General features: G+C 47.7%; 1 protein-coding gene across 1 annotated transcript in view; it reads right to left on the reverse strand.

The window, feature by feature from the left end:
* Positions 1–27,711, reverse strand: part of LOC119966814 (calcium and integrin-binding family member 4-like) — a 49,682-nt gene that overhangs the window by 12,607 nt on the left and 9,364 nt on the right. Inside the window, exons 2-3 of the mRNA XM_038798790.1 lie at positions 20,712–20,859; positions 8,417–8,523 (exon numbers count right to left, since the gene is read on the reverse strand). Of these exons, the coding sequence (XP_038654718.1) occupies positions 8,417–8,523; positions 20,712–20,859 (255 nt within the window). The remainder of the gene's footprint in view (positions 1–8,416; positions 8,524–20,711; positions 20,860–27,711) is intronic.

Raw genomic sequence — 27,711 nt, forward strand, 5'->3', positions numbered from 1 at the left:
TTGTCCATTCAACATTTTCTCCATATTAATTTTGAACTCTTCCAGTTGCCTCGATTGTCACCATGTCCTGGAAAGCATCCAGCTCCTCAGTAAAGACATTAATTTAATACCTCAGCCACACCTCTCGCCTCCATGTGCAAATTCCCTTCAATTAATCAGCCTTACTCCTCCTTTCATCACCCTTTTACTATTCATCTGCCGATAGAAGACATTGGGAATCCCTGTATGTGGGCTGTTAATCTTTTCTCATAATCGCTCTTTGTTCCTCTAGTGTATATAACTTGCATTCCACTGCAAGTGAGATGAAAGGGAACACTCAAATCACCCTGAGGGTGTGAAAAGCCCCACCTCCTGTTGACTTTCACACTATCTTCAAACTTTTCAAAGGTTTTGGAGATGAGACATCAAAATCTAATTACCTGCTCTACAACACAATGACTATAGCACACACTAATCAAATTCCTCTTGGATAAAATGCTAACAGGACTTTAAGAGCTGTTAAGACCAAGCCAGAGAGAGCAGCAGAGATGGGAATTATATACTGAAAGACTGCAAGGGCTGTTTCTCTCCCCAAAGTACCATGCATGGATATTATAGAGTAACCATCCTAAGAAGAGAAATCTACTGCAAACCAAGATCTTTTGGGGACCAAATGTGGAAATCTGTTCCATACAGCTTATTATAATCCTGGACAAGAAGATCCCAGAATGGAACCCTGGCTCAAAAGACAGTAACTTTTATATGTTTTAGGAAAATGTGGAAGAACAAAGTCACAGGACCACCTAATTAGACAAGAATTTAACAAGAATTTTTTTTACTAAACATAAAAATTGGATTATGCTACTTTGCTCCTTTACTCCCCCTTATCTTAACAAATAAACATAGACTAATATTAACACAGATTACAAAGAACATCTTAAGGTCACTTGTCTCAGTAACACAAAGTCCCTCTGTTTTCTCCTCACAATCCCCCCAGATAATGATTGTCATGTGGGATTTTCCAAAATCCATTCTCAAAAACACGCTTTAAAATTTTATTTTATAATAAGGCTTTCCATTAGTGGGTTGCATTCTAAAATTCAGAGCAGGTTTTCTAAATGACTTTTTTAACCAAAGCTTCTGCTCCACTTTTAACAGTGAATCCAGTATTCAGATTTTACTCCACCCCATTTAGGATTTCTTTGTCTTGACTGCCATACAAATTGTTCACAATTGCTTTAACTCTCAATTTCTAGGTTATTAAAATGGCATCAAACATTTCATTTACCTCTTAAATCTGCCTTCCCACTTTAAATCTGGTTACTGTAATTGCCTCCTTAACTTTAGCCTTTGTTTACTTGTCCTTGAATTCTTCTGAACAATACCTTGGTCTCTGTTCTCCTAACTTCAGTCATCCGACTGACTCAATTCCTGAACAGTAACTGTTCCCTTGGTAATCCTGCCTCTTTGCAGTTCCCTTGTCCTATCCATATTCTCCTGGCGGAGTTGAGATATGTTCACTCCCCAGTGTCCTGTTTCCAACTGCCAACAAATTCAGCTAAAACTAAGCATCATAGAATTTAAAGTGCAGAAGGAGGCCATTCGGCCCATCGGGTCTGCACCAGCTTTTGGAAAGAGCACCCTACCCAAGCCCACACCTCCACCCTATCCTCCTAACCCAGTAACCCCATCCAACACTAAGGGCAATTTTGGACACGAAGGGCAATTTAATATGGCCAATCCACTTATGCTGCACATCTTTGGACTGTGGGAGGAAACCGGAGCTCCCGGAGGAAACCCATGCACACACGGGAGAATGTGCCGACTCCGCACAGACAGTGACCGAAGCTGGGAATCGAACCTGGGACCCTGGCGTTGTAAAGCAATTGTACCAACTACTATGCTACTGTACTGAAGAAAAAGGACATCTCTTCCCTCTGGAAGAGTGGCCCACTGTTGCTAAGCAACCACTGCTCGATTATTTATTCTTCATGCCAAAGCCCTTTGAAGCACAATGGAAACACAGCTGGAACTTAACCAACCCCCACGTATTACAAATATGTTTGTCCAACATGAATCTAACTATAAATTGTACCCTTCCAGACACAGAAACATTAAATTAAACCAATTCAGGGTATCATGGTAGCACAGATTTAGCACTGTTGCATCACAGCACCAGGGTCCCAGGTTTGATTCCCAGCTTGTGTCACTGTTTGTGAGGAGTCTGCACCTTCACACATGTCTGCATGGGTTTGCCCCAGTGCTCCGGTTTCCTCCTACAAGTCCCAAAAGACGTGCTGTTAGGTGAATTGGACATTCTGAATTCTCCTTCAGTGTACCTGAACAGGCGCCAGGATGAGGGAACTAGGTGATTTTCACAGTAAAAAAAAACTATACCTTATTTCTAATGTCTACCAATACAAGTATAAATCCCTTAAAACTACCTGTGTTTTCCTAACGTAGCTGCACCTCGGTAGATAACCGAACAAAATGTAAAAAAAACATTGCGATCATCCAGAGTACAGTTAAGCTATATATTTCTTTGATTAGTTACTTTCTTCACAGATTGTAAAAGAAAACTTTAAGTCTATCGTTGTATTCTATCATTTATACCAGTGTGTTTGCAGGGTCCAGGGAATGTGTGTGTGACTTTAAACACTTGTAAAGAAGGCATAAATGGTGGGATTTCTGCAGTATTGGCAAAGCACATCCCTATTAAACTCAACTATCCTATTACAACCAAACCTGAAGTGGTAAATTAGGGGAGTCAATTTTTACCCCTCCTCACATGGTTGGAACAAGGTGTAACAGTGATTTATTTGCACCACTTTCAATTTAGTATACCATATTCATGCTGCAGCCTCTTCTAAATTGTGGAGAGCAAACGCAAACTTGATGACTGCTTTGTGGAACGCCTCTGATTTTCCAGTTGCCTGTTTTTTTAATGCTATACTTTTCTCCAACTCTGACCTTTTTCTCAATTTCATTCTTGGGATGTGAGCATCACTGGCAAGGCAACAATATCTTTCCCATCCTTAATTGCCCTTAAGCAGGCCTTAGCGTGGGTCTACAATTGAATAGCTTGCCAGGCCATTTTCAGAGGGCAGTTACGAGCCAACATTTTGTGTGCATCTGGAATCACTTGTATGGAAGATTGGGTAAGGATGAAAAATTTCTTCCCCTGAAGACATTGGTGAACCAGATGGGTTTGACAACAATCAAATAGTTTTATTATCATTATTATCGAGACTAGTTTTATTTTTATTTCAGATTGATTACAAGCAGCCCTCGGCTTTACGATGTTTGAGTTACAACAAATGGCAATTGAGAGGTTTATAAATTGATACTCTGTTTCGACTTTACAACTTCAGTTTTGGCTTTATGACACCACGCCAGTGAACAAGTTCAAACATTCATATGTGCACATTGACATTCTGTCTCGCCCATCTCCATGACTCAAGACACCTAGTTGCTGTTCCGATGGATTTTTACTTGGTGAATCTTTGTGTTTCCAAATTTTAAAATAAATTATATCTTATAAAATTAATTGATTGTTATATTATGTTTTTATAACTGAGCACAAAATTCTGGTTATTTTGATGAAATTTACATTGTTCTTATGGGAAAATTGGCTTTGACTTAACGATGTATAGACTTAAGACATGGTATTCAGGAACTAGTTGTGTCACCTGTCTGAGAACTACCTCAACTGAATTTAAATTTCATGTTCCCAGAGCACTAGTCTGGGCTACTAGATTAGATTACTGGGTCGAGTAACACTACCACTATGCTACTATCCTCTGTCCTTGGCCTCATGCAGTGTTCCAAGGAACTCCAATTCAAGAACAAGGAACAGCACTTCATCTTTCTACTGGGCACTTTACATCTTTTTGGATTCAACAGTGAATTCAACAGTTTCAGATAGTCACCATTTTGTTTCCTTTTTCCTTGCTGGTTTGTTTTTATTTCCCTCTTGTTTATTTCTGTTTTTCTTTTCTTTGCTTTCAGACGGCAGCTATTTATAATCCTGCCATTCACCTTCTTTAGATATATCTTTTGTTTTACTTGCCCCTTTGGCCTGGTGCCATAAGCACTTTGGACATTTAATCTCTCCACTCTATCACAGACCTTCCTTTTTGTTATTTGTCTCAGGGGCCCTCACCTCCTTTACTTTCTGCCACATTTTTAACTTTTCCCAGTTCATAAGAACATAAGAACATAAGAACTAGGAGCAGGAGTAGGCCATCTGGCCCCTCGAGCCTGCTCCGCCATTCAATGAGATCATGGCTGATCTTTTGTGGACTCAGCTCCACTTTCCGGCCCGAACACCATAACCCTTAATCCCTTTATTCTTCAAAAAACTATCTATCTTTACCTTAAAAACATGTAATGAAGGAGCCTCAACTGCTTCACTGGGCAAGGAATTCCATAGATTCACAACCCTTTGGGTGAAGAAGTTCCTCCTAAACTCAGTCCTAAATCTACTTCCCCTTATCTGAGGCTATGTCCCCTCGTTCTGCTGTCACCCGCCAGTGGAAACAACCTGCCCGCATCTATCCTATCTATTCCCTTCATAATTTTAAATGTTTCTATAAGATCCCCCCTCATCCTTCTAAATTCCAACGAGTACAGTCCCAGTCTACTCAACCTCTCCTCATAATCCAACCCCTTCAGCTCTGGGATTAACCTAGTGAATCTCCTCTGCACACCCTCCAGCGCCAGTACGTCCTTTCTCAAGTAAGGAGACCAAAACTGAACACAATACTCCAGGTGTGGCCGCACTAACACCTTATACAATTGCAACATAACCTCCCTAGTCTTAAACTCCATCCCTCTAGCAATGAAGGACAAAATTCCATTTGCCTTCTTAATCACCTGTTGCACTTGTAAACCAACCTTCTGTGACTCATGCACTAGCACACCCAAGTCTCTCTGAACAGCGGCATGCTTTAATATTTTATCGTTTAAATAATAATCCCGTTTGCTGTTATTCCTACCAAAATGGATAACCTCACATTTGTCAACATTGTATTCCATCTGCCAGACCCTAGCCCATTCACTTAACCTATCCAAATCCCTCTGCAGACTTCCAGTATCCTCTGTACTTTTCGCTTTACCACTCATCTTAGTGTCATCTGCAAACTTGGACACATTGCCCTTGGTCCCCAACTCCAAATCATCTATGTAAATTGTGACCAATTGTGGGCCCAACACGGATCCCTGAGGGACACCACTAGCTACTGATTGCCAACCAGAGAAACACCCATTTATCCCAACTCTTTGCTTTCTATTAATTAACCAATCCTCTATCCATGCTACTACTTTACCCTTAATGCCATGCATCTTCATCTTATGCAGCAACCTTTTGTGTGGCACCTTGTCAAAGGCTTTCTGGAAATCCAGATAAACCACATCCATCGGCTCCCCGTTATCTACTGCACTGGTAATGTCCTCAAAAAATTCCACTAAATTAGTTAGGCATGACCTGCCTTTTACGAACCCATGCTGCGTCTGCCCAATGGGACAATTTCTATCCAGATGCCTCGCAATTTCTTCCTTGATGATAGATTCCAGCATCTTCCCTACTACCGAAGTTAAGCTCACTGGCCTATAATTTCCTGCTTTCTGCCTACCTCCTTTTTTAAACAGTGGTGTCATGTTTGCTAATTTCCAATCCACCGGGACCACCCCAGAGTCTAGTGAATTTCGGTAAATTATCACTAGTGCATCTGCAATTTCCCAAGCCATCTCTTTTAGCACTCTGGGGTGCATTCCATCAGGGCCAGGAGACTTGTCTACCTTTAGCCCCATTAGCTTGCCCATCACTCCCTCCTTAGTGATAACAATCCTCTCAAGGTCCTCACCTGTCATAGCCTCATTTCTATCAGTCGCTGGCATGTTATTTGTGGCTTCCACTGTGAAGACCGACCCAAAAAACCTGTTCAGTTCCTCAGCCATTTCCTCACCTCCCATTATTAAAACTCCCTTCTCATCCTCTAAAGGACCAATATTTACCTTAGCCACTCTTTTTTGTCTTATATATTTGTAAAAACTTTTACTGTCTGTTTTTATATTCTGAGCAAGTTTACTCTCATACTCTATCTTACTCTTCTTTATAGCTTTTTTTAGTAGCTTTCTGTTGCCCCCTAAAGATTTCCCAGTCCTCTAATCTGCCAGCAATCTTTGCCACTTTATATGCTTTTTCCTTCAATTTGATACTCTCCCTTATTTCCTTAGATATCCACGGTCGATTTTCCCTCTTTCTTCCGTCCTTCCTTTTTGTTGGTATAAACCTTTGCTGAGCACTGTGAAAAATCGCTTGGAAGGTTCTCCACTGTTCCTCAACTGTTCCACCGTAAAGTCTTAGCTCCCAGTCTACCTTAGCTAGTTCTTCTCTCATCCCCTTGTAATCTCCTTTGTTTAAACACAAAACACTAGTATTTGATTTTACTTTCTCACCCTCCATCTGTATTTTAAATTCCACCATATTGTGATCGCTCCTTCCGAGAGGATCCCTAACTATGAGATCATGAATCAATCCTGTCTCATTACACAGGACAAGATCTAGGACCGCTTGTTCCCTCGTAGGTTCCATTACATACTGTTCTAGGAAACTATCGCGGATACATTCTATAAACTCCTCCTCAAGGTTGCCTTGACCGACCTGGTTAAACCAATCGACATGTAGATTAAAATACCCCATGATAACTGCTGTACCATTTCTACATGCATCAGTTATTTCTTTGTTTATTGCCTGCCCCACCATATCGGTACTATTTGGTGGCCGATAGACTACTCCTATCAGTGACTTTTTAGCCTTACTATTCCTGATTTCCACCCAAATGGACTCAACCTTATCCTCCATAGCACCGATGTCATCCCTTACTATTGCCCGAATGTCATCCTTAAATAACAGAGCAACACCACCTCCCTTACCATCCACTCTGTCCTTCCGAATAGTTTGATACCCTTGGATATTTAACTCCCAGTCATGACCATCCTTTAACCATGTTTCAGTAATGGCCACTAAATCATAGTCATTTACGATGATTTGTGCCATCAACTCATTTACTTTATTCCGAATACTACGAGCATTCAGGTAAACTCTCTGTCTCTGTGTCAAATGGAAGCCCCCTTCCCAGTTTTGCCACCCTACATCGAATCTCATCCTAGCCTGTCCACATGTACCTGACAGCCTAGCCTCTGTGGGATCTCGGACTTAACTGAATGTTTGGGCCAATCACGGAATGCTAGTTGCTTGGCCTACCTGCAGTTCTAACGAAAGGTCACAAATATGGATTGTTGGGAGCAAGTTTGGGCAGGTAACAGATAATAAGGAAGGAAGGCGGTGGGTGGAAAGCCCATCATCATGGGTTTCTCAGTGGTGATTGAGGGAGGACAGAAATTGAGGACCACTTAAGGGCCTTATCACTCCATCGCTGACATTTTACCAGGGGTGGGGTTTTCCCTCTGACATTTGGGGGGATTGACCAGTAAAACCTGATGGCCTCTTTTTGGGATCAGAGTGGTGGTGCTCTTCTGATCACACACTCTGTGGTCGACAGAGTGCCCCCATCCTTTGGAAGGATCACCTGTCTATAGCCCAATTGAGGCCCTGAAGTGGGTAATTAATGTACATTAAGGGTCTTATCCTACCACTGGCCCAATATAATGGGCAGTGGGAGAGGTCTGCACCCAATGAGTAGCTTAGCAAGTTTAACCCTGCGGTCTGCTGGTCAGTAAAAGGAGAACATAGAACATAGAACAGTACAGCACAGAACAGGCCCTTCGGCCCTCGATGTTGTGCCGAGCCATGATCACCCTACTCAAACCCGCGTATCCACCCTATACCCGTAACCCAACAACCCCCCACCCCTTAACCTTACTTTTTAGGACACTACGGGCAATTTAGCATGGCCAATCCACCTAACCCGCACATCTTTGGACTGTGGGAGGAAACCGGAGCACCCGGAGGAAACCCACGCACACACGGGGAGGACGTGCAGACTCCGCACAGACAGTGACCCAGCCGGGAAGAGAGTGCCTCTTTCCGGGTTCTCTGTGTCAAATGGAAGCCCCCTTCCCAGTTTTGCCACCCTACATCAAATCTCATCCTAGCCTGTCCACATGTACCTGACAGCCTAGCCTCTGTGGGATCTCGGACTTAACTGAATGTCTGGGCCAATCACGGAATGCTAGTTGCTTGGCCTACCTGCAGTACCAGCAGTGGCACTCCACATGGCCAGCAGCTCTATGAGGCTGGATGTCCTCCTGGAGATGGATGGAAGTCTTGTTTCATATTAAGCAAACTGAGTAAGTGGAGGTGATCTTTCCCCCAAAACCTACAGTGCGGTGCAGGGATCCCACCCTCAGCGTAAAATTGAGCCCCATATTATTGTGCTAAATTACGACAAATTTAAATAAAACAGTTACATACATAATGAATCAACACTGAAATGTTTGCTTCATCCATCATCTCATTAGTTAAGCGAAGTATAATATTCCGTAAGTCCTCTTGATCAATGTAGTCATTTCCATTTAAATCTATGTGCACAAGCAAAGATGATTGTTACAAAATAAGTCTGCAAAACAAAAAAACTCAGATGATATATGCTGGTTAGGTTTTACAAGAAAGACAACTGTAACAGGCATATAGGAATTTGATTCAGTGGCAATACCTATAAAATAATTGATATTAGCCAATCAAAAGTTCAAGTAAATATTTTACAATCCCAAACCTGTAATTAATGCTGGAACAGAATCATTTGTAATTAAGAAATCTTAACTTCTCAATATTGCTGATATTTTGATACCTCCTGGCAATACCATTGCCATACTCTACATACCATTAACTACCAAACTAATTTATGAAAGAAAGCAATACAAAGTACACCAGTCACACCACATACAGGTGACAGTTTGGATCCAAAATTGGGCAGAGAAGTGGCACATGAAATTCAATTTGAAAAAATGAGAGGAGGGCAAATAAAGCAAGAAAATACTCAATAAATGGGAAGATATTGAGAGGGGCTGAGGAAATGAGAGACCTTGGAGAGCATGTCCACAGGTTCTTGAAGGTAGCAGGATAGGTGGATAAGGTAGTTAAAAAATATATGGAATCGTGGAATGTTTTCCTTCATTGGGTGAGATGTTGAATACAAAAGCAGTTTGTAATGTTGCAACTGTATAAGACTATAAGACAGAGGAGCAGAAATTAGGCCACTCGGCCCATCGAGTCTGCTCTGCCATTCAATCATGGCTGATATTTTATCATCCTCATTCTCCTGCTTTCACCCCATAACCCCTTACCCCTGATTAATCAAGAACCTATCTATTTCTTTCTTAAAGAAACTCAGTGATTTGGCCTCCACAACCTTCTGCAGCAAAGCGTTCCACAGATTCACCACCCTCTGGCGTAAGAAATTCCTACTCACCACTGTTTTAAAGGATCGTCCCTTCAGTCTGAGATGGTGTCCTCTGCTTCTAGTTTTTCCGACAAGTGGAAACATCCTCTCCATGTCCACTCTGTCCAGGCCTCGCAGTATCCTGTAAGTTTCAATAAGATCCCCCCACATCCTCCTGAACCAACCAACACAGACCCAGAGTATTCAACCGTTCCTCATAAGCCAATTCTTCATTCTGCGGCTGACACTTGTGAATCTCCTCTGGACCCTTTCCAAGGCCAGCACATCCTTCCTTAGATACGGCACGGTAGTACAGTAGTTAGCATTGTCCCTTCACTGCTCCAGGGTCCGAGGTTCGATTCCCCGCTGGGTCACTCTCTGTGCAGAGTCTACGTGGTCTCTCCGTGTCTGCGTGGGTTTCCCCCGGGTGCTCCGGTTTCCTCCCAGTCCAAAGACGTGCAGGTTAGGTGGATTGGTCATGCTAAATTGCCCTTAGTATCCAAAGGGGTTGGGTGGGGTTGCTGAGTTACGGGTATGGGACAGAGTTCTGGGCTTAAATGGGGTGCTCTTTCCAAGGGCTCGTGCAGGCTCAATGGGCCGCATGGCGTCCTTCTGCACTGTAAATTCTAAATTATACACAGGGCCCAAAACTGCTCACAATACTCCAAATGGGGTCTGACCAGAGCATTTTACAGCCTCAGAAGTACAATCACTGGTCTTGAATTTTAGCCCTCTTGACATGAATGTGAACATTGCATTTGCCTTTTTAACTGGCGACTGAACCTGCATGTTAACCTTTAGAGAATCATGAACAAGGACTGCCAAGTCCCTTTGTGCTTCTGATTTCCTGAGCATTTCCCCATTTAGAAAAGAGTCAATGCCTAAATTCCTCCATTCAAAGTGCATAACCTCACATTTTTCACATTGTATTTCATTTGCCACTTCACTGCCCACTCTCCCAGCTGTCCAAATCCTTCTGCAGCCCCTTTGCTTTCTCAAAACAACCTGTCCCACTACAGATCTTTGTATCATCTGCAAACTTAGCAACAGTGCCTTCAGTACCTTCTTCCAGATCATTAATGTATATTGTGAAAAGTTGTGGTCGCAACACAGACCCCTGAGAAACACCACTAGTCACCGGCTGCTATCCTGAAAAAGACCCTTAATCCCCATTCTCTGCCTTCTGCCAATCAGTCAATCCTCTATCCATGCCAGGATCTTACCCTTCACACCATGGGCTCTTAACTTATTTACCAGTCTCCTATGCAACACCTTGTCAAAGAGTTTCTGGAAATCTAAATAAATCACGTCCACTGGTTCTCTTTTGTCTAACTTCCTTGTTACCACCTCAAAGAACTCTAACAGAATTGTCAGACATGAACTCCAGCTTCTCCCTCCCAAACTGGAGTGTAAATTTTATCATATTGTGTCACTGCTCCCGAAGGGTTCCTTCACCTTAATATCCCTAATGTGGGGCAAAATTCTCCGACCCCCAGGAGGGTCGGAGAATCGCCTGGGGGCGCCTAAAATCCCGCCCCCGCCGTGGCAGAGATTCTCTGCCACCCGGGAAGTGGCGGGGGCAGGAATCTCGCCACTACGATCGGAGAGGCCCCTGCGGTGATTCTCCGGCCCGGATGGGCCGAAGTCCCGCCGCTGGGAGGCCTCTCCCGCCACCGAGGTTTAAATCACCTCTGGAACGGCGGGCTCAGCGGCGCGAGCAGGCCCCCGGGGTCCTGGGGGGGCGGGGGGCGATCGAACCCCGGTGGGTGCCCCCACGGAGGCCTGGCCCGCGATCAGGGCCCCCCCTCAGAGTCCGGGCCAGTGCCCTGGCTGCACTATATTCCTCCGCGACCGCCACGGCCTCCGCCATGGCAGACGCGGAAGAGAAGCCCACATCGCGCATGCGCCGGCAGTGACGTCAGCGGCCAGCTGCCGCTGACGTCACTGCCGGCGCATGCGCGGACCGGCAAAAGCCTTTCAGCAGCCCCTCTGCCGGGGGCGCCATTTTTTTGCGCCGGTCTTCAGGTGGCAACCGCTCCGGCATGGGGCTGGGCCCCAAAGGTGGGGAGAATTCTCCACCTTTGGGGAGGCGCGACCCCTGAGTGGTTGGCACCACTCCCCTACGCTGGGACCCTCCGTCACGCCGGGTAGGGGAGAATGCCGCCCCAGGTCTGCCTCATTACACATCACCAAATCCAGAATTGCCTGTTCCCTTGTGGGCTCCACCACAAGCTGCTCCAAAAAACATCTCTTAAACATTCCACAAATTCCTTTTCTTGGGATCCACTACCAACCTGATTTTCCCAGTCAACATGCATGTTGAATTCACCCATGATTATTGTGATATTGCCTTTTTTACAGTCTTTCTCTATCTCGTGATTTATTTTCTGCCCCAGATTCTGACTACTGATAGGGAGCCTGCACATAACTTCCATCAGGGTCTTTTTACCTTTGCAATTCCTCAACTCTACCCACAAAGATTCTATGCCTTCTGATTCTATATCACTCCTTGCTCTCGATTTAACTTCATTCCTTACTAACAATACAACCCCGCCCCCTTTGCCCATCTGCCTGGCCTTTCGATAGGACACATATCCTTGTGTATTTAGATCCCATCCCTGATCCCCTTGCAGCCACGTCTCTGTGATGCCCACAACACTGTACTGGCCAATTTCTTTGTGCGCAACAAGCTTATTTACCTTGTTCCGTATACTGCGCGGATTAAGGTGCAATACGCTCAATTCTGCATTGACCACCTCCGTCACACTTGTCACCTTTTCTGCTCTGGCTGAGGGTGATGTTCTATTATTTTTGTTCTCTATTTCCCCTTCAGTTGTGATACCTTCTAAGCTAACGCTTTAGTTCCCACCCCCTGCCATATCAGGTTAAATCCTTCCGAGGGACACTTGCAAACCTCCCACCCATGATATTGGTGTCCCTCAAGTTCAGATGCAACCCATCCTTCTTGTGCAGGTCGCACCTGACCCGGAAGATCCCAATGGCCCAGAAATCTGAAACCCTCCCTCCTACACCACTGGTTTAGCCATGTATTTAGCTGCACTATCCTCCTATTTCTAGCCTCACTGGCACGTGGCACAGGGAGTAATCCTGAGATTACACCCCTAGAGGTCCTGCTTCTAAGCATACTGCATAACTCCCTGAACTCCTTCTGCAGGATCTCATCACTTTTCCTGCCTATGTCATTAGTACCTATGTGTACTACGATCTCTGGCTGTTCACCTTCTCCCATCAGGTTGTCCTGTGTTCGGTTAGAGACATCCTTGACCCTGGCATCCCTTTTATACTGAGATACCACCCCTGAGTGTCCTGACTGCTCATTGGTCGTGTCCTATTCTATGTGTTCATTAGCTACATGTTTGCGTATCATGACATCTCCCCTTTTTTATGCTTTGTTGGCGTATGTGAATGTATTTGCACATGAATGAGTCTGTCTAACGTGACTGACGGAGGACAACAGAACAGAGCAAACAAAACAAATGTTCACAAGTCCAGTCTCTGAAGCTTGCGTCTGATCCTGGTCGACCGCCGGAGAGGTGACGGAAGGGACGGCGCCTTGACAGGCGGGATGGAAGCCTGACTGGAAGGCCTCGTGGTACGAGGTTTCAGGAGGTGGTAATTCAACATATGGAAATGGAGGAGAAAGTGGTAGCGGGTAGGCAACTTTGCGCATTGGCCGTCGATTCCTTTGCACGATGGACCCATCAGCCATATGTACAACATAAGAGCGGGACGCGGCCTGTCGAACGACAGCCGGGGCAGACCACCCACCATCCGGTATCTTGATCCTGACAGTGTCTGCCGGGGATAGCAAGGCCAGATCGGCGGCATGGGCATCATAGCCCTGCTTTTGACGGTCTCTGAGCTGCTGCATCTTCCGCAGAACCGGGAGGTGATCCAGGCTGGGCAGGTGTATAGCTGGAAGTGTCGTCCGCAGGTCCCTGTTCATCAGGAGTTGAGCCGGCGACATGCCAGTGGACAATGGAGTCGTCCTGTATGCAAGCAGCGCAAGGTGTATGTCGGAAGCAGAGTCCGCGGACTTGCAGATGAGCTGTTTCACAATGTGCACCCTTTCTCGACTTTTCCATTGGACTGCGGATAGCGTGGACTAGAAGTGACATGCTGGAAATTGTATGACCTGGCAAACGTGGACCATTCTTGACTGTTAAAGCACGGGCCATCGTTGCTCATGACGGTGATTGGGATGCTATGCCTTGAGAACGTCTCCTTACAGGCTTTGATGACGGTCCGAGAGGTGAGGTCCGGGAGCTTCAGCACCTTAGGGTAATTCGAGAAATAGTCGATGATCAATACATAGTCGCGACCATTCGTATGAAAGAGGTCGATGCCAACCTTGGACCACGGAGAGGTCACTGTCAAGCTGTTTGAGCGTCTCCTTGCTCTACGGTGGCTGGAACCGCTGACAGGTAGCACAGTTCAGGACCATGTTTATGATGTCCTGGCTGATGCCGGGCCAGTAGACAGCCTGCCGGGCTCTGCATCTGCACTTCTCGATGCCCAGGTGTCCCTCATGAATCTGGTGCAGCACCAAGCTCTGGAGACTGAGCGGAATGACAATCCTGTCCAGCTTGATGAGGGTACCATCAATCACCATCAGGTCGTCCTTTACATTGTAAAATTGTGGGCACTGCCCTTTCTGCCAGCCATTGGTGAGGTTGTGGATGACGCGCTGCAAGAGGGGGTCTTTGGCTGTCTCATCACGGGTGAGAACTACCTTCTCATCTGTCGCTGGGAGAGTGCTAGCACACAGCTGCACCTGCGATTCGATGTGCTGGATGATCTCCAGCGGCTCACTGGTGACGGAGGTGACAGAGCAGGTCAATGTATCAGCGATTTTGAGCTCCTTGCCAGGTGTGTACATCAAGTTGAAGTCATACCTCCTAAATTTAAGCAGGATTCTCTGCAACCGAGGCGTTATGTCGTTCAGGTCTTTGTGGATGATGTTGACCAGAGGCCTATGATCCGTCTTGACAGTGAATGTCGGCAAGCCGTAGACATAATCATGAAATTTGAGGGTGCCGGTGAGAAGGCCCAAGCACTCCTTCTCAATCTGTGCATATCTGGTTTCAGTGGGCGTCATCGCCCTTGATGCGTAGGCTACGGGTGCCCAGGATGATGTGTCACCTTGTTGAAGCAACACCACACCGATGCCACCCTGACTCGCATCTGTGGATACTTTGTCTCCCGGTCCGGATCGAAGAATGCCAGGACTGATGCAGTGGTAAGCTTGGCTTTCAGCTTCAGCCACTCTGTCTGGTGTGCCGCCTTATTCCTGTACTCAAATCCCTTCACATTGTTCTGTACCTTTCTAAATGCTTGTTGCACTTGCATTTAGTCCTTCTATCCAACCTCTCAGTATTTAAGTATTTAAGAAATATTCTGCCCTCTTGCTTTTTCGACCATTATTCACGTTATATTCTTTCCACCATGTTTTAGCTCATTACCGTGCAAGTCCTACTGATGCCTCCTTGCATCCACCTCACAACTTAAACTCCCAGGTGATTTGGTGTCAACAGCAATGTGGCTAGTTTAGTTATCAGTGGCTAGTTTAGCACAGTGGGCTAAACAGCTGGCTTGTAATGCAGAACAAGACCAGCAGCATGGGTTCATTTCCTGTACCAGCCTCCCCGAACAGGCGCTGGAATGTGGCAACTATGGGCTTTTCACAGTAACTTCATTGAAGTCTATTTGTGACAATAAGTGGTTATTATTATAAGGGCAGCATGGTAGCATACTGGTTAGCACAATTGCTTCACAGCTCCAGGGTCCAACCCGGGGTGCTACTCTGCTATTTCTGCGACCAGCACCACAGGCAGCGTTGCCCAGCTCGGAACGCGAACTGTAGCGACTACGGCAAGAAAGGACACTTTGCAAAGTTTGCCTGGCTAGGTCCAAGTCCTCCAAATCACAGGCCCGATTCTCAGACTCACAGGCTTGCAAACCCCACAGTGTGGCTGCGTGCCTGCTGACTCCGCCCCCTTCAGACGCGTCACCCACCTCGTGTTGTTGGTGGGGGTAGCCATCTTCGTCTCTACACAACACGCGCGACTCATGGTGGCTGCCACCTTGGCCGCCGACTTCATCACCGCCGACACTTGTGACCGATGGGGGCAGCCACCTTGGGACCACCCCACCACCTCTGACCACGCTGGCTACCCGCAACTTGGCATGGTCACCCTCGACCAGTCACGCCCAAAGTACTTCAGGAACTCCATGATGACCGAAACGCCCTGCCTGTTTGACTCGGGGAGCACGGAGCGCTTTGTACACCCAGACACGGTAAGGTGCTGTTTGCTCCAAATCTCCCCCGCATCTCCCCCACATTTCAAACAATCTCCCTTGCTTCCGGTTTGCACTCAGTGCAGATCCGGGGGTACACTGTCGCGTACCTCGTGATACAGGGCGTCGAATACGCAAACTTTAAACTATATGTACTCCCTGATCTCTGCGCTCCTCTTCTGTTGGGACTGGAGTTCCAGTGCAACCGCAGGAGCCTGTCCCTAAAGTTCTGCGGGCCCCACTCCCTCTCACTGTTTGTAGCCTCGCGACCCTGAAGGTCGACCTGCCCCCGCTCTTCACGAATCTCACCGCCGACTGTAAGCCCGTCGCCATGCAGGAGCAGGCGGCACAGTATCCAGGACAGGACTTTTATCAAGTTGAGCGAGTCCAGTTACTCCACGCCAACAAGCAATATGCGTACGTGGAGTATCCCGACGATCGGCAGGTTACTGTCTCGCTTCGGGACCTGGCACCCGCCGGCGTGCGGCCTTCTCCCCCTACATCAACACCTCCCCCCAACCCCAATTCCCCCCAGCGCCCCCCGCGCCCCCACGACCCAGCGCACATGCCCCCTCTCCCCCGATTACAGCGTCTCCACCACCGGCCCGGGGTATGGAGACACATCTACGACCGACGCTCCCGGAGGCAAGGACGACCATCGGCCCAACGTCACCGGCTCCACTGCGACGGTCCTCCAGAACACCACGGGCACCCGACAGACTGATCGTCTCCATCTGATGCGGCCATGGGACTTTTGTTTGGACATTTTTGTGTATTCTGTTGTTATTAGTAGTAGTATTGCTTTGCCACGAGCCAGTGGGCAGCCCACCCTTATCGATTTTCGCTGCTCATACCACCAGTTCTCGGACCCCACCTCTCTCTCTCCCACTTACACCCCCCCCCCTTCTTTCTTCACAAGGGGTGAATGTGGTGGTATGGATATGAGCACTGCCATTGGTGCAGAGCACTGGCTTCCCATTGGCTCTGGCTGGTCATGTGCCTCTCGTCCGATTGGTTGGGACTAGTCATTTGACTGCTCTCCAATTGGTCGAGAGGCAAGTAGGCCCCGCCTCTGAGGCGGGGTATAAGTACCCAGAGTTCCCGGTGGTCAGCCATTCTCTGTAGTCGACCACCGGGCTAACAACTAGCTGATTAAAGCCACAGTTCGGATCCTAATTGTGTCTTGAGTCGAATTGATGGTACATCACATGGCGAATTGCAAGGGATTCTGTCGCAAATCCAGCTTTCAGGCCGCCATTTTGAGTGGGCGGCCCGATATAGTGCTCCGGCACTGTCCCCCACCCCCCAGGCAAAGCAAATCTGACTCCGTCCTTCGCTGATAAGTAGGGGCATCCTCCACTTCCCACCAGCCCCCCCCCCCCCCCCCCCCCACACCCACAACATGGTAATTGTTGGATCACCATCCCCATAGCATGAGGGTGACCAAACCCCCCTCCCCCACAACCCTGCCATCAGAGATGCTCCCAGGGACCCCTACAGAAACCCCACCAGAGACACCAACCAGAGACCCCCACTAGCGACCACCACCAGAGGCCCTCATCAGAGGCCCCCATTAGAGAGTCCCAGCAGAGATCCCTAGTAGAGAATACCACCAGAGAACCCCCCCCATATCATGAGACTGTCTCCAGACAGTCTCATGATATGGGGGGTGGGGGGGGGGGGGGGTATAGGGATCTTATTTATGAGGGGATTTATGATCTGAGGAGGGGTCTGATATGGAGAGGTCTCTGATATGGGGCAGGTCTCTCATGAAGAGGGTCTCTCTGGTGGGGATCTCTCTGGTGAGGGAGGGGAGGGATGTCTCTCATAGGGGGCTTTCTGGCGGGGGGGCATCTCTCTGGTGGGTGGGTCTCTCCAGCGGGGGTGGTCTCTGGCGGGAGTGGTTTCTGCCGGGGGTGGTGTCTGCCGGTGTGGTCACTGCCGGCGGTAGTCTCTGGCTTGTATTGTACGATTGGGTTTTCCCCATGGGTCTCGTGGGGTTACAACATCCCTCCCCACCAAAGTTTGCAAGCCGCTCAGTCTTAGAGGGTAGAAGCGGCTGTCTTCTCTGCTTCACCCATGGTTGTGCCTCTGGCTGTGGGCTGGGTGAATCTCACCATTTTTGCGCTCATCATCAGCCTTCGCTGACCGTTCCCTAGCTAGGCTGTCTTCAGAAATCATGGATGCCTGAGTATTCCACCTCTTGCATCTCAGTGTCAGGGCCTCTAGTAAGGTGTTGCCCCCTGGCTCCCACGTGTGGCAAGGTACGGTGCAGAAAACGTGCAGACCTCGTCTCCACAAATCCCATGGCTTTTTTCCTCATATGCCCTTCTTGAATGTCTGTGCTGCTCCCTCAGCCAGACAGTTTGAGGAAGGCTGGCATGGGGCGGTCCTGATGTGCTTCATCCCATTTGACTTTGTGAAGTGCACAAACTCCTCACGAGTAAACAGGGTAACATTGTCTGTGACCAATACGTCCGGGATGCCATGGGTACTGAATGAGAGGCGTAGCTTCTCGATGGTAACCTTTGAAGTGGTGGATGGCATTCAATGGAGTCTAACCATTTGGAATGGGCATCCATTATCGGCAAGAACATCAAGCCTTGAACGGGTCTGGCGAAGTTCGCATGCAGGCGCACCCAAAGTTGGTCTGGCGATTCGCAAGGGTGGAGGGAGGCAACAGGTGGGATCTTCTGATGTTCCTGGCATGTGGTGCATTGTTGGGCCAACCGCCCGATGTCACCATTCAATCCTGGCCACAAGTCAAGCCAGTCCACAAGTAGCTGTTGGCGAGCATTTTCATTTTCGACACCCCCGGGTGTCCATTGTTTAGGTCTTGAAGTATAGACTTTGTGCCCTGACTCGGATTCAAAATACAAACTCCCCACGGGAGGATACCGTCCTCCACGCTGAGTTCTTGCTGTTTGGCCTTGAAAACCACAATTCTGTAGGAAGTTTCCCTTGCCAATCCCTGTGCAAGACAAAATGGCGTAACTTTGCCATAACTGGGTCCTTTTGCATCCAGTCGTGAACTTGTGAGGTAGTGACTGACAAGGTAGCCATAAACTTCAATGTCAATATAATGTTGTCCATCACCGATGGCGATGGGGGGGCATGTCATCAATGGGAGTCGGCTCAAAGCGTCCTTTTTTGCAATCTGTGTGCCCGGGCAATACTTGAACATGTACATATACACCGCAAACAGGAGGGCTCCACGCTGTAGTCGGGGAGATGCTATTGGCGGAATTGCCTTGTCCTCTTTAAACAACCCGAGCAACAGCTTGTCGTCTATCACAATCATGAAAAAACAGGCACAAGCATATTGGTAGAATTTCTTCAGCGCTAAAATCATGGCCAGCCCTTCTTTTTCAATCTGAGCGTAATTGCGATCTGCATCGGCCAATTCTGCGATGCGTAGGATCCGTCGTCCGCACGGTGGTATTACATTTCCCCAATTCTGCATGGGGATGCATCACGGGCGACCAAAAGAGGCCTGGGGGAGGGGGGGTCAACAAGCCCAACAGTTCTAACACACCCTGGCGAATGCTTCTTCTTGCGGTGCTCTCCATGCCCGATCCTGCTGCTTTTTCAATAGTGCATGCAGCGGTGGGAAGATGGTTGCCAAGTTAGGGATGAATTTTGAGCGACCGCCTTCTAACTAGCACAGCCTGATGAAGGTGAGTGGATGCAGTGGAACTGCATCGCCACGCCACAAGTTACCCCATCAAAGTCACCGTCCAGCTGAATGGTCATCCATTTGTAATGGAACTGGACATGGGAATTGCAGTCTTGGTGATAGGATGGCAGACGTTCCAGAATGTCAGGATGGGAATCCACCATTTGGACTTGAAGAACACTGAGGCATGTTTGGCAATGTATACAGGAGAACCTTTAGCCATCACGGGCATGACAATGATCCAAGTTGCCTAGGGATTGCAGTCTGTCCATGAAATCCACCCAGTGGGATTTGGTGCAGGTTTTTTCAAGCATCGCCCTGGTGCGGTGGGTCAAAGGGGTCATTGCATAATTGAGGTGCACCCAAAAGTCCATCAAAAGGCCTCCCTCTCCCCACAATGAAAATCGCCCTGCCTTCCCCATCCCCCTCCCTTGATCCCTCAAGCCCTCCCCATCTTGATGTGGTTTACAGTTCCTCACCACATCAAAAACAGCTAAATGCTTTCTGCTGTGAAAAAGAGTATGTGAAAGAACTTAATTGATGTGGTGAGGAACTGTCAGTAATAGAAGAGTGTTTATAAACATTGTGGTGACCATTAAAGCAGGGTACTTGAGATGCATTCAAGTGTGAAGGGAAGAAAAGATCAACAATCCACCAAGTACCTGTCTCTAGAGTTATAAAATTGTCAGTCACTGGCTCATGACATGTATTTGTGTTTGAAATTGAATGGGAGATTTGCATTTCAAAGGCTGTCAGAGAATTTGAAGCCCTTTGGAGTGTATTTGGTTTTCGTGGAAGCCTCAGACACTTGTAACAGATACTGTTTTAAACACTTTTGTCAGGGGCAGCAGATGTTTAGAAAGCTGAGTGTAAATTCAGTGATTTTTCACTCTACTTCCTCGACTGCTCTTCAGCTCTCAGGCAGGAGTGGCTGATGGAAGTTTCCAATGGGGTCTCATGGATGCATGCTGGTGGAGGGTGAGTGAGAAATGGCAACACTTGTGAACAGGGGGGTGGACTTGGGTTGTGGAGGGTGGGGGGGCCCATCCTCAGACCGGTTGCTTAATCCAAATGGCAGCCCGATGCCAGGATTCCTCCATGCACAAATTAGCCGGATGAAGGAGCGGGCATCTCACCTGGAGCCGCTTTTAAAGGCAGCGGAGACCAGTAGCTGGCCAGAGCACGTCTGAAACAAAATCAGAAAATGCTAAACAATCTCAGCATGTCTGACAGCAGCTGTGGAGAGTCTGGATGACTCTCCAAAATAGAGAATCCAGTACATTGTCAATACTTAATTTTGATCAATAAAGGAATTTTAATGGGGAAAAACATACCATAGATTCGAAAGGCATAGTCTGTTTTTATAGAAAGCGATGCATTTTCACTGAAGACTGACATCATTTCCAGGAATTCTTCAAATGAAAATAATCCCTCTTTATTCCAGCTAAAAACCTTACATATTTGGTCTTTAAATGGATTCACCTGTTTCAGAACACAAATGACAGACAATAACTGTGAAAATGGGTTGAATCCTAAAATATTGCTCAAGATTACTAATAGCTATATTTTCTTCTACCCGGAGTGCCAAACACCCACATATTCTTTCACTTCAATGACAATCAAGTAAATTGACATTTGGTGGGTTGTGGGAAATAAATCTGCAATTATTAACCATTTGTCTCTTTAATTCCAATATATTTGACTACTCTTTGTTCGGCCAGGTTGGGTTAGCTTTTACAGAGTCATCCAGACTCATAACGTTAGCTCAGTACTCTCTCCACAGTTGGTGTCAGATCTTCTGAGATTGTCCAGCATTTTGCATCTTTGTTTCAGATTCTGGCATCATAATAATTTGCTTTTATCTTTGTCATGTCATTCTTTTTTATTTTGAGTTTTTCCAATAAAGGAAGAAACCAGTATTGGGGCCTGTAAATCTATTCTTTTCAAATGACATCTTGGCTGTTGCTTGGGAAATTAGGTCCAGTTGGCTATGTGGAAGTGGATATTTGCCAAGGTGGAAAACAGGAGACTTATTGAACCACACAATTGCCATTGCACCACTGATACTCTCATGGGCTGGGTTCATTACTCATCTACCCTTATCATGCGGTGTCCTTTTACGAGGAACTCAGTGCAGCGTCATCCACAGAGCCGTATTCTCAAAAGACAGACTGCAGAGTGCCAATAGCATGTAGGTTGTGAACATACAGATTAGAAGCAGACTCTCCCATACTCAGCCACAGAACGCACACTTCTAGATGGCTTATCAAATGAATTAGATAACTCCTTGTTTAATGCTGCAGTTGTCTTTTAGTGGGTGGGCATCTGCACTCCACATCTATATCATCCTCAGCAGAACGGGAGGAGGCCTCATTATCTGGCAAGCTATCTTAGCATGTGCCTGTTGTTGCTCATTAGTGATAGCTTAATATTAACATGTTCATTAGTTTCAGCATTTGCATACCCTTCCATCTCACTGTTTATCCAAAATAGAGTGGTTTTAACAGCATGAGACAGTGAATTCGCACGAGGTCTGTCCTTCACTGAGGTGCCTGCTAAAGAAAATTATTGTGCTCCTGTTCACATCGGATGTGACTGGTGATGGGAGCACAAAATCTCACAAGATGTCCTAAATGCATTATACGTCAGCGATAGCCCATAGTCCCCATTTCCCCTCCCACCATCCCCTCCAGTAATGAAACGGGATTCCCAATGGATTCCTGCTGGATTCCAGCAGCGATTCCTCGGGGATTTGCCACCTCGTCGGTAGCAGAAGTCGGGCGATATAATGTCCTTTCAACAGGGCCATCGCGGCCTCGAAATTGTCCGCATCCTCGATGAGGGTGTAGATCTCTGGGCTCACGCTCGAGTGAAGAACCTGCATCTTCTGGTCCTCCGTGGGTGTAGTTGTAGCCGTCCTGAGGTACCGTTGAAGCACGCCAGCCAATGTTTGAAGGTCACTACTGCGTTTGCCACATGGGGGCGGAGTTGCAGACACTCCGGCTTGATTCAAAGCTCCATTTTTTAAAAACTAGTCCAATAAATTGATGCTCGATCAATGTCTCCAGAAGCGAGATTGGATGACAATTGAAGGCTTTATTGGACTAGATGTTTCCTCCAGCAGCGCAGGTACAGAATGCAGCTGCTAGGGCGACACAGGCTCTTATACTCCGCCTTACTGGGCGGAACCAGCAGGCAAGCTTCACCAATGATATTGCTGTCTCAGGTACCTCCCACACCAGTGGTCTTACAGCATCAACCTGGGTACCGTAATACCCCTAATACCAATGACCACACTATGCTACCGTGCTGTCCCTTCAGACTGCTGAGGAACAGAATATTCAAAGACTGAGACCTCAAACCCAGCAGTTATAGTCTACAGAGCAGCCGTGGTACCTACCCTCTTGTATGCATCAGAAACATGGACAATATACAGTAGGCAATTTAAATACTTGTAGAGATGTCACCAACGTTGTGTCCGCAAAATCCTGCAAATCCACTGGCAGGATAGGCGTACCAATGTGGGCGTCCTTTCCCAACCAATACCTCCAATATCAAGGCACTGACCAGCTGCGATGTATGGGCCACATTGCCCGCATGCCAGACACAAGACTCTCAAAACAAGTGCTCTACTCCAAACTCTACAATGGCAAGCAATCAGTTGGAGGGCAGAGGAAACGCTGCAAGGACACTTTGAAAGCCTCCCTAAATAAATGCAATATCTCCATCGTCATGTATCTCTCGCCTTAGAATGTACAAACTGGAGAAAAAGCATCTGCGAAGGCGGCACTCACCTTGAGCATCATAGGATGGAGCACGTGGAGCCCAAGCGTAAACAGCAGGAGAGCACAGAATCCAGGCATCCCATCCACCCACCTCATCAAGCACCACCTACCAACCCTGAGGCAGAGTCTGCGGATCCAGGATTGGACTATTCAGCCACCGCAGAACCCACCGCCCTGGAGTGGGAGTAAGTCACCCGCGACACTGAGGAACTGCCCAAGAGATATATATGTGACAGGGTCCATCTTCACAGCTCATTACATCCATGCATGTTGCTGTATGGGTTGCCAAGACACACACAAGTGATTTCTCTTTCTATCCTTTATTATCTATGACCGGTTCTGAATAGCATGGATTGACCGAGTGGTTAGGCAAATTGGTACAACCAGTTTTGAGCAAGTATTCCACACACATGGTGGAGGATTCCTTTGCATTTGTGAAGATTATACAGGACTTGCATAATGATAGCAATGCTGTGTCCATGTGCTAGTTTGACACTGCTAGCCTATTCACCAATGTTCCACTTCAGGAAGCTGCAGATATTTGTGCTGCCGCACTATACCATGGCAATCTTGTCCCATCACCATTGCGTGAAGCAGTGTTCATTGAACTTACAAATTCAACAACTCAAGTAGTTGAGTTCAGTATTAATGGCAGCATGTATGTCCAATTAGATGATGTTGCCATGGGATCCCTTTTAGGCCAAGCTCTCGCAAACATCTTTATTAGGTTCCATGAGAAATGTGTCTTCAATAGAATAAAACCTAATCTCCTAGCCGCTACACGCTTCCAATATGTGGATGATACATTTGCTCTATTTCAATCCATAGCTGCATGTTATAATTTCCTTACATGTTTTAATGGATTCCATCCTGTTCACAAATTAACATTTGAAATGGAGCAGTCATATGAACTCCCCTTCCTTGATGTACGAGTTGGATTTTGGGATTTTCTTCGTATTAGGCCCAGTGGCTCTCCAACTGTGCGGACAAGGGCTTCCCACTAATTCAGTCCACGGTTTTTCCCCTGTCGGCAGAGGCATGCCAGGCCTTCAGCCGCATCAAAGCGGACATTGCAAAGGCCACGATGCACGCAATCGATGAATCCCTTCCCTTCCAAGTCGAGAGCGACGCATCTGGCATAGCTCTGGCTGCCTCCCTCAACCAAGCGGGCAGACCCATGCCTTCTTATCACACACCCTCCACGCTTCAGAAATCCACCATTCCTCAGTTGAAAAGGAGCCCCATACCATAGTAGAAGCTGTGCAGCACTGGAGGCATTACCTGGCCGGCAGGAGATTCACTCTCCTCACTGACCAACGAACGATAAGATCTTACGGTGGAAGATCGAGCTCTCCACCTACAACTATGAGATCTTGTATCGTCCCGGTAAGCTAAATGAGCCTCCTGATGCCCTATCCCGTGGCACATGTGCCAAAGCACAAGTGGACCAACTCCGGGCTCTCCACGAGGACCTCTGCCACCCGGGGGTCACTCGATTCTTCCATTTCATCAAGACCTGCAACCTGCCCTACTCCATCGGGGAGGTCAGGACCGCAACCAGGAACTGCCAAATCTGCGCGGAGTGCAAGCCGCACAAGTCAGACCCATTGGTCAAGAGGGTCCACCTCCTTCACGCTAACCCTCAATACGCCTACGTGGCGTACCCCGACGGCCGACAGGGTACGGTCTCCCTTTGGGACCGGGCGTCCACTGGATCCCCACCCACACACCCCCCCACCTACCCCACCCTCCCTCCCACCGTGCGCACCCCACGGCCGCCCCCTTCCCAGGTTGATCGGTCCTCCCACCAGTCCCATCCAGGAGTGATGAAGCTGCCGAAGAAAGCAAAGTCATGCTCCCGGAGCCATAGATGCCCGAGCCGGTGCCTGCATCACTGCCCAAATGGCAGAGGACAACCAGGGCCCCCGATCGACTAATTGCTTCATTTTGAATGTAAATTAATACTGTAAATAGTTGTAACATGCAACGAGGCAAAACACTGTACTAATGTATACCGGGGACCACCATAACCTCAACCTCTATCACTATATAAAGCGAGACCACCACCCCCGTCAGACTCTATTTTTAAACAGGGGGTGAATGTGGTAGTCGGTATTAGGGGTATTACGGTACCCAGGTTGATGCTGTAACACCACTGGTGTGGGAGGTACCTGAGACAGCAATATGATTGGTGAAGCCTGCCTGCTGGTTATGCCGAGTAAGGCGAAGTATAAGAGCTTGTGTCTCCCTAGCAGCTGCACCCTGTACCTGCGCTGCTGGGGGAAACATCTAGTCCAATAAAGCCTTCAATTGTCATCCAATCTCGCTTCTGGAGTCATTGATCGAGCATCACAAAGTAGCTTCACAGTGCTAGGGTCCCAGGTGCGATTCCCGGCTTGGGTCACTGTGCGGAGTCTGTACGTTCTCCGCTTGTCTGAGTGGGTTTCCTCCGGATGCTCCAGTTTCCTCCCACAAGTCCCGAAAGATGTGCTTGTTAGGTGAATTGGACATTCTGAATTCTCCCCGTGTACCCGAACAAAGGCGACTAGGGGCTTTTCACAGTAACTTCATTGCAGTGTTAATGTAAGCCTACTTGTGACAATAAAGATTATTAAAAAATTAAATTAAGACTGGGGCTCCTAAGGTATGGGTAATGATCCTCAATTTCCAAGGGCTCACCGTAGAACTCAATGGTCGGGAGGCAATTTTGTGTGGCAGGAGCAAGCTGGTAGAGAACCTTTGTCTTCTGGATGTTTAGTCTGAGGCCCATTCTCTCATACGCCTCATTGGATGCACCGATGATTGTTTGTAGCTTGGCCTCTGAATGTGTGGCTTGGCCTCTGAATGTGCACCCACACACGTGTTGTCTGTGTACTGCAGCTCGATGACAGAGGTTGTGTGTTCTTGGTTCTGGCCTGGAGGTATCGGGGATTGAACAGTTTTACGCTTGACCAGTAGGTTAGCTTAGCTCCACTCCAGCAGGGAGCTTCAGGGTGATGGGATAGTGTTGTTGTGAGGAAGAGCGTTGGTGCGATGAAGCAGCCCTGTTTGACCCCAGTTTACACACGTATTGGGGCTGTGGTGGTTCCATTGGTGAGAATCATCCTGCATATCATCCTGGTGCAGGTGGAGAATGGTGACAAATTTCTGCAGGCAGCTGATGCTCCACAATCCCTCACGATCGACAGACTAGAAGGCCTTTGCGAGATTGAAGAAGGCCATGTACAGAGATTGATGCTGCCCCATCACTTTTCCTGGATTTGTTGCGTGCTGAAGATCGTGTCCGTTGAGCTTTTTGATGGACGCAAGCCGCACTGAGAGTCAGGGAGGAGCTCTCCAGCCACTGGAGGAAGTGGTTGAGGGTATTCTCATGGTGATCTTTCCCATGGTAGAGAGTAGGGAAATCCCTCTGTAATTTCCGCAGGCGGGCCTGTCCCCTTTCTTGAAGGTGGTCACAATTTAGCCATCTCTGAGATCATCCGGCAGGCTCTCTTCCTTCCAGACATGGGTGATGAGGTTGTGGATTCTTGTCAAGAGTGCCTCTCTGCTGCATTTTAAGACTTCTGCAGAGATTCCATCTGTGCCAGAGGCCTTGTTGTTCTTCAGCTGTTGGATGGCTTTTTCGACCTCACGGTGAGCTGGGGTTGCAGTGAGATAGCGGATTGGTATCAAGGACGCTTGTGTCGAAGGCTGTGATTGGTTGAGGAGATCCTAGAAGTGCTCTCTCCAGTGGGTGTGACTGCCTCTCTGGCTTTGATGAGCGTTTCTCAGTTTTTAGCTCTCAGTGGGTTGGGTCCTTGGGTAGTCAGATTGTGGATGATATTGATTGTGAAGAAGCCGCACATATGGTGGTTGTCGACGAATTGCTGAGTCTCCTGCACTCTTTCCACCCACCATCTGTTCTTTAGGTCACGAGTTGCACCTCCAGCCATCAGTTGCCTGCAGGCTTGTTTCCTCTCACTCGGGTTTTGGTGGAGCTGTCAATTCTGGAATGCCTTGCACTTGGGGTCAAGGAGATCCTGGATCTCCTGATCATTCTCATTGAACCAGTCTTGGTGTTTCCTGATTGAGAGCCTGAGCATCTCCTCACAGGTGCTAATTATGGTGGCTTTGAAGGGAACCACGCACTGTGGGCATTCTGTGGCTCTGGCTTGTTGGTGGTCATTGTTGCCGTTAACTGAGTAGCTCTTTCTTCTCAGAGTGTTTGAGCTCAGCGGTATTGAGTCTCCTGCGGCAGAATTTATTCTGCTTTTGCCGGTTTGGGGCCAGGGTGATAGAGATGGTACAGCAGATTAGTTAGTTCCGATCATGGGGCGGGTGATACAGACGTCTTTGCGATCCCTATCCCAGACGATAATACAGTCTATTAGGTGCCAATGCTTGGAGCGTGTGTGTTGCAATGAGGCACTGTGCGCTGGATTCTATGTTTCAGGGACTATGTCCCTACGGCACAGTGAAAATTGTGGCCTTTTACGCCAGAAAAACTGGCGTCAAAAGGCCACAGATTCACAGCGTTGCAGAGAGCTAGCAGGGAGCCGTTGTGAAGCTC

This window comes from Scyliorhinus canicula, chromosome 6 (assembly GCF_902713615.1).
Source record: "Scyliorhinus canicula chromosome 6, sScyCan1.1, whole genome shotgun sequence".
Taxonomy (NCBI): domain Eukaryota; kingdom Metazoa; phylum Chordata; class Chondrichthyes; order Carcharhiniformes; family Scyliorhinidae; genus Scyliorhinus; species Scyliorhinus canicula.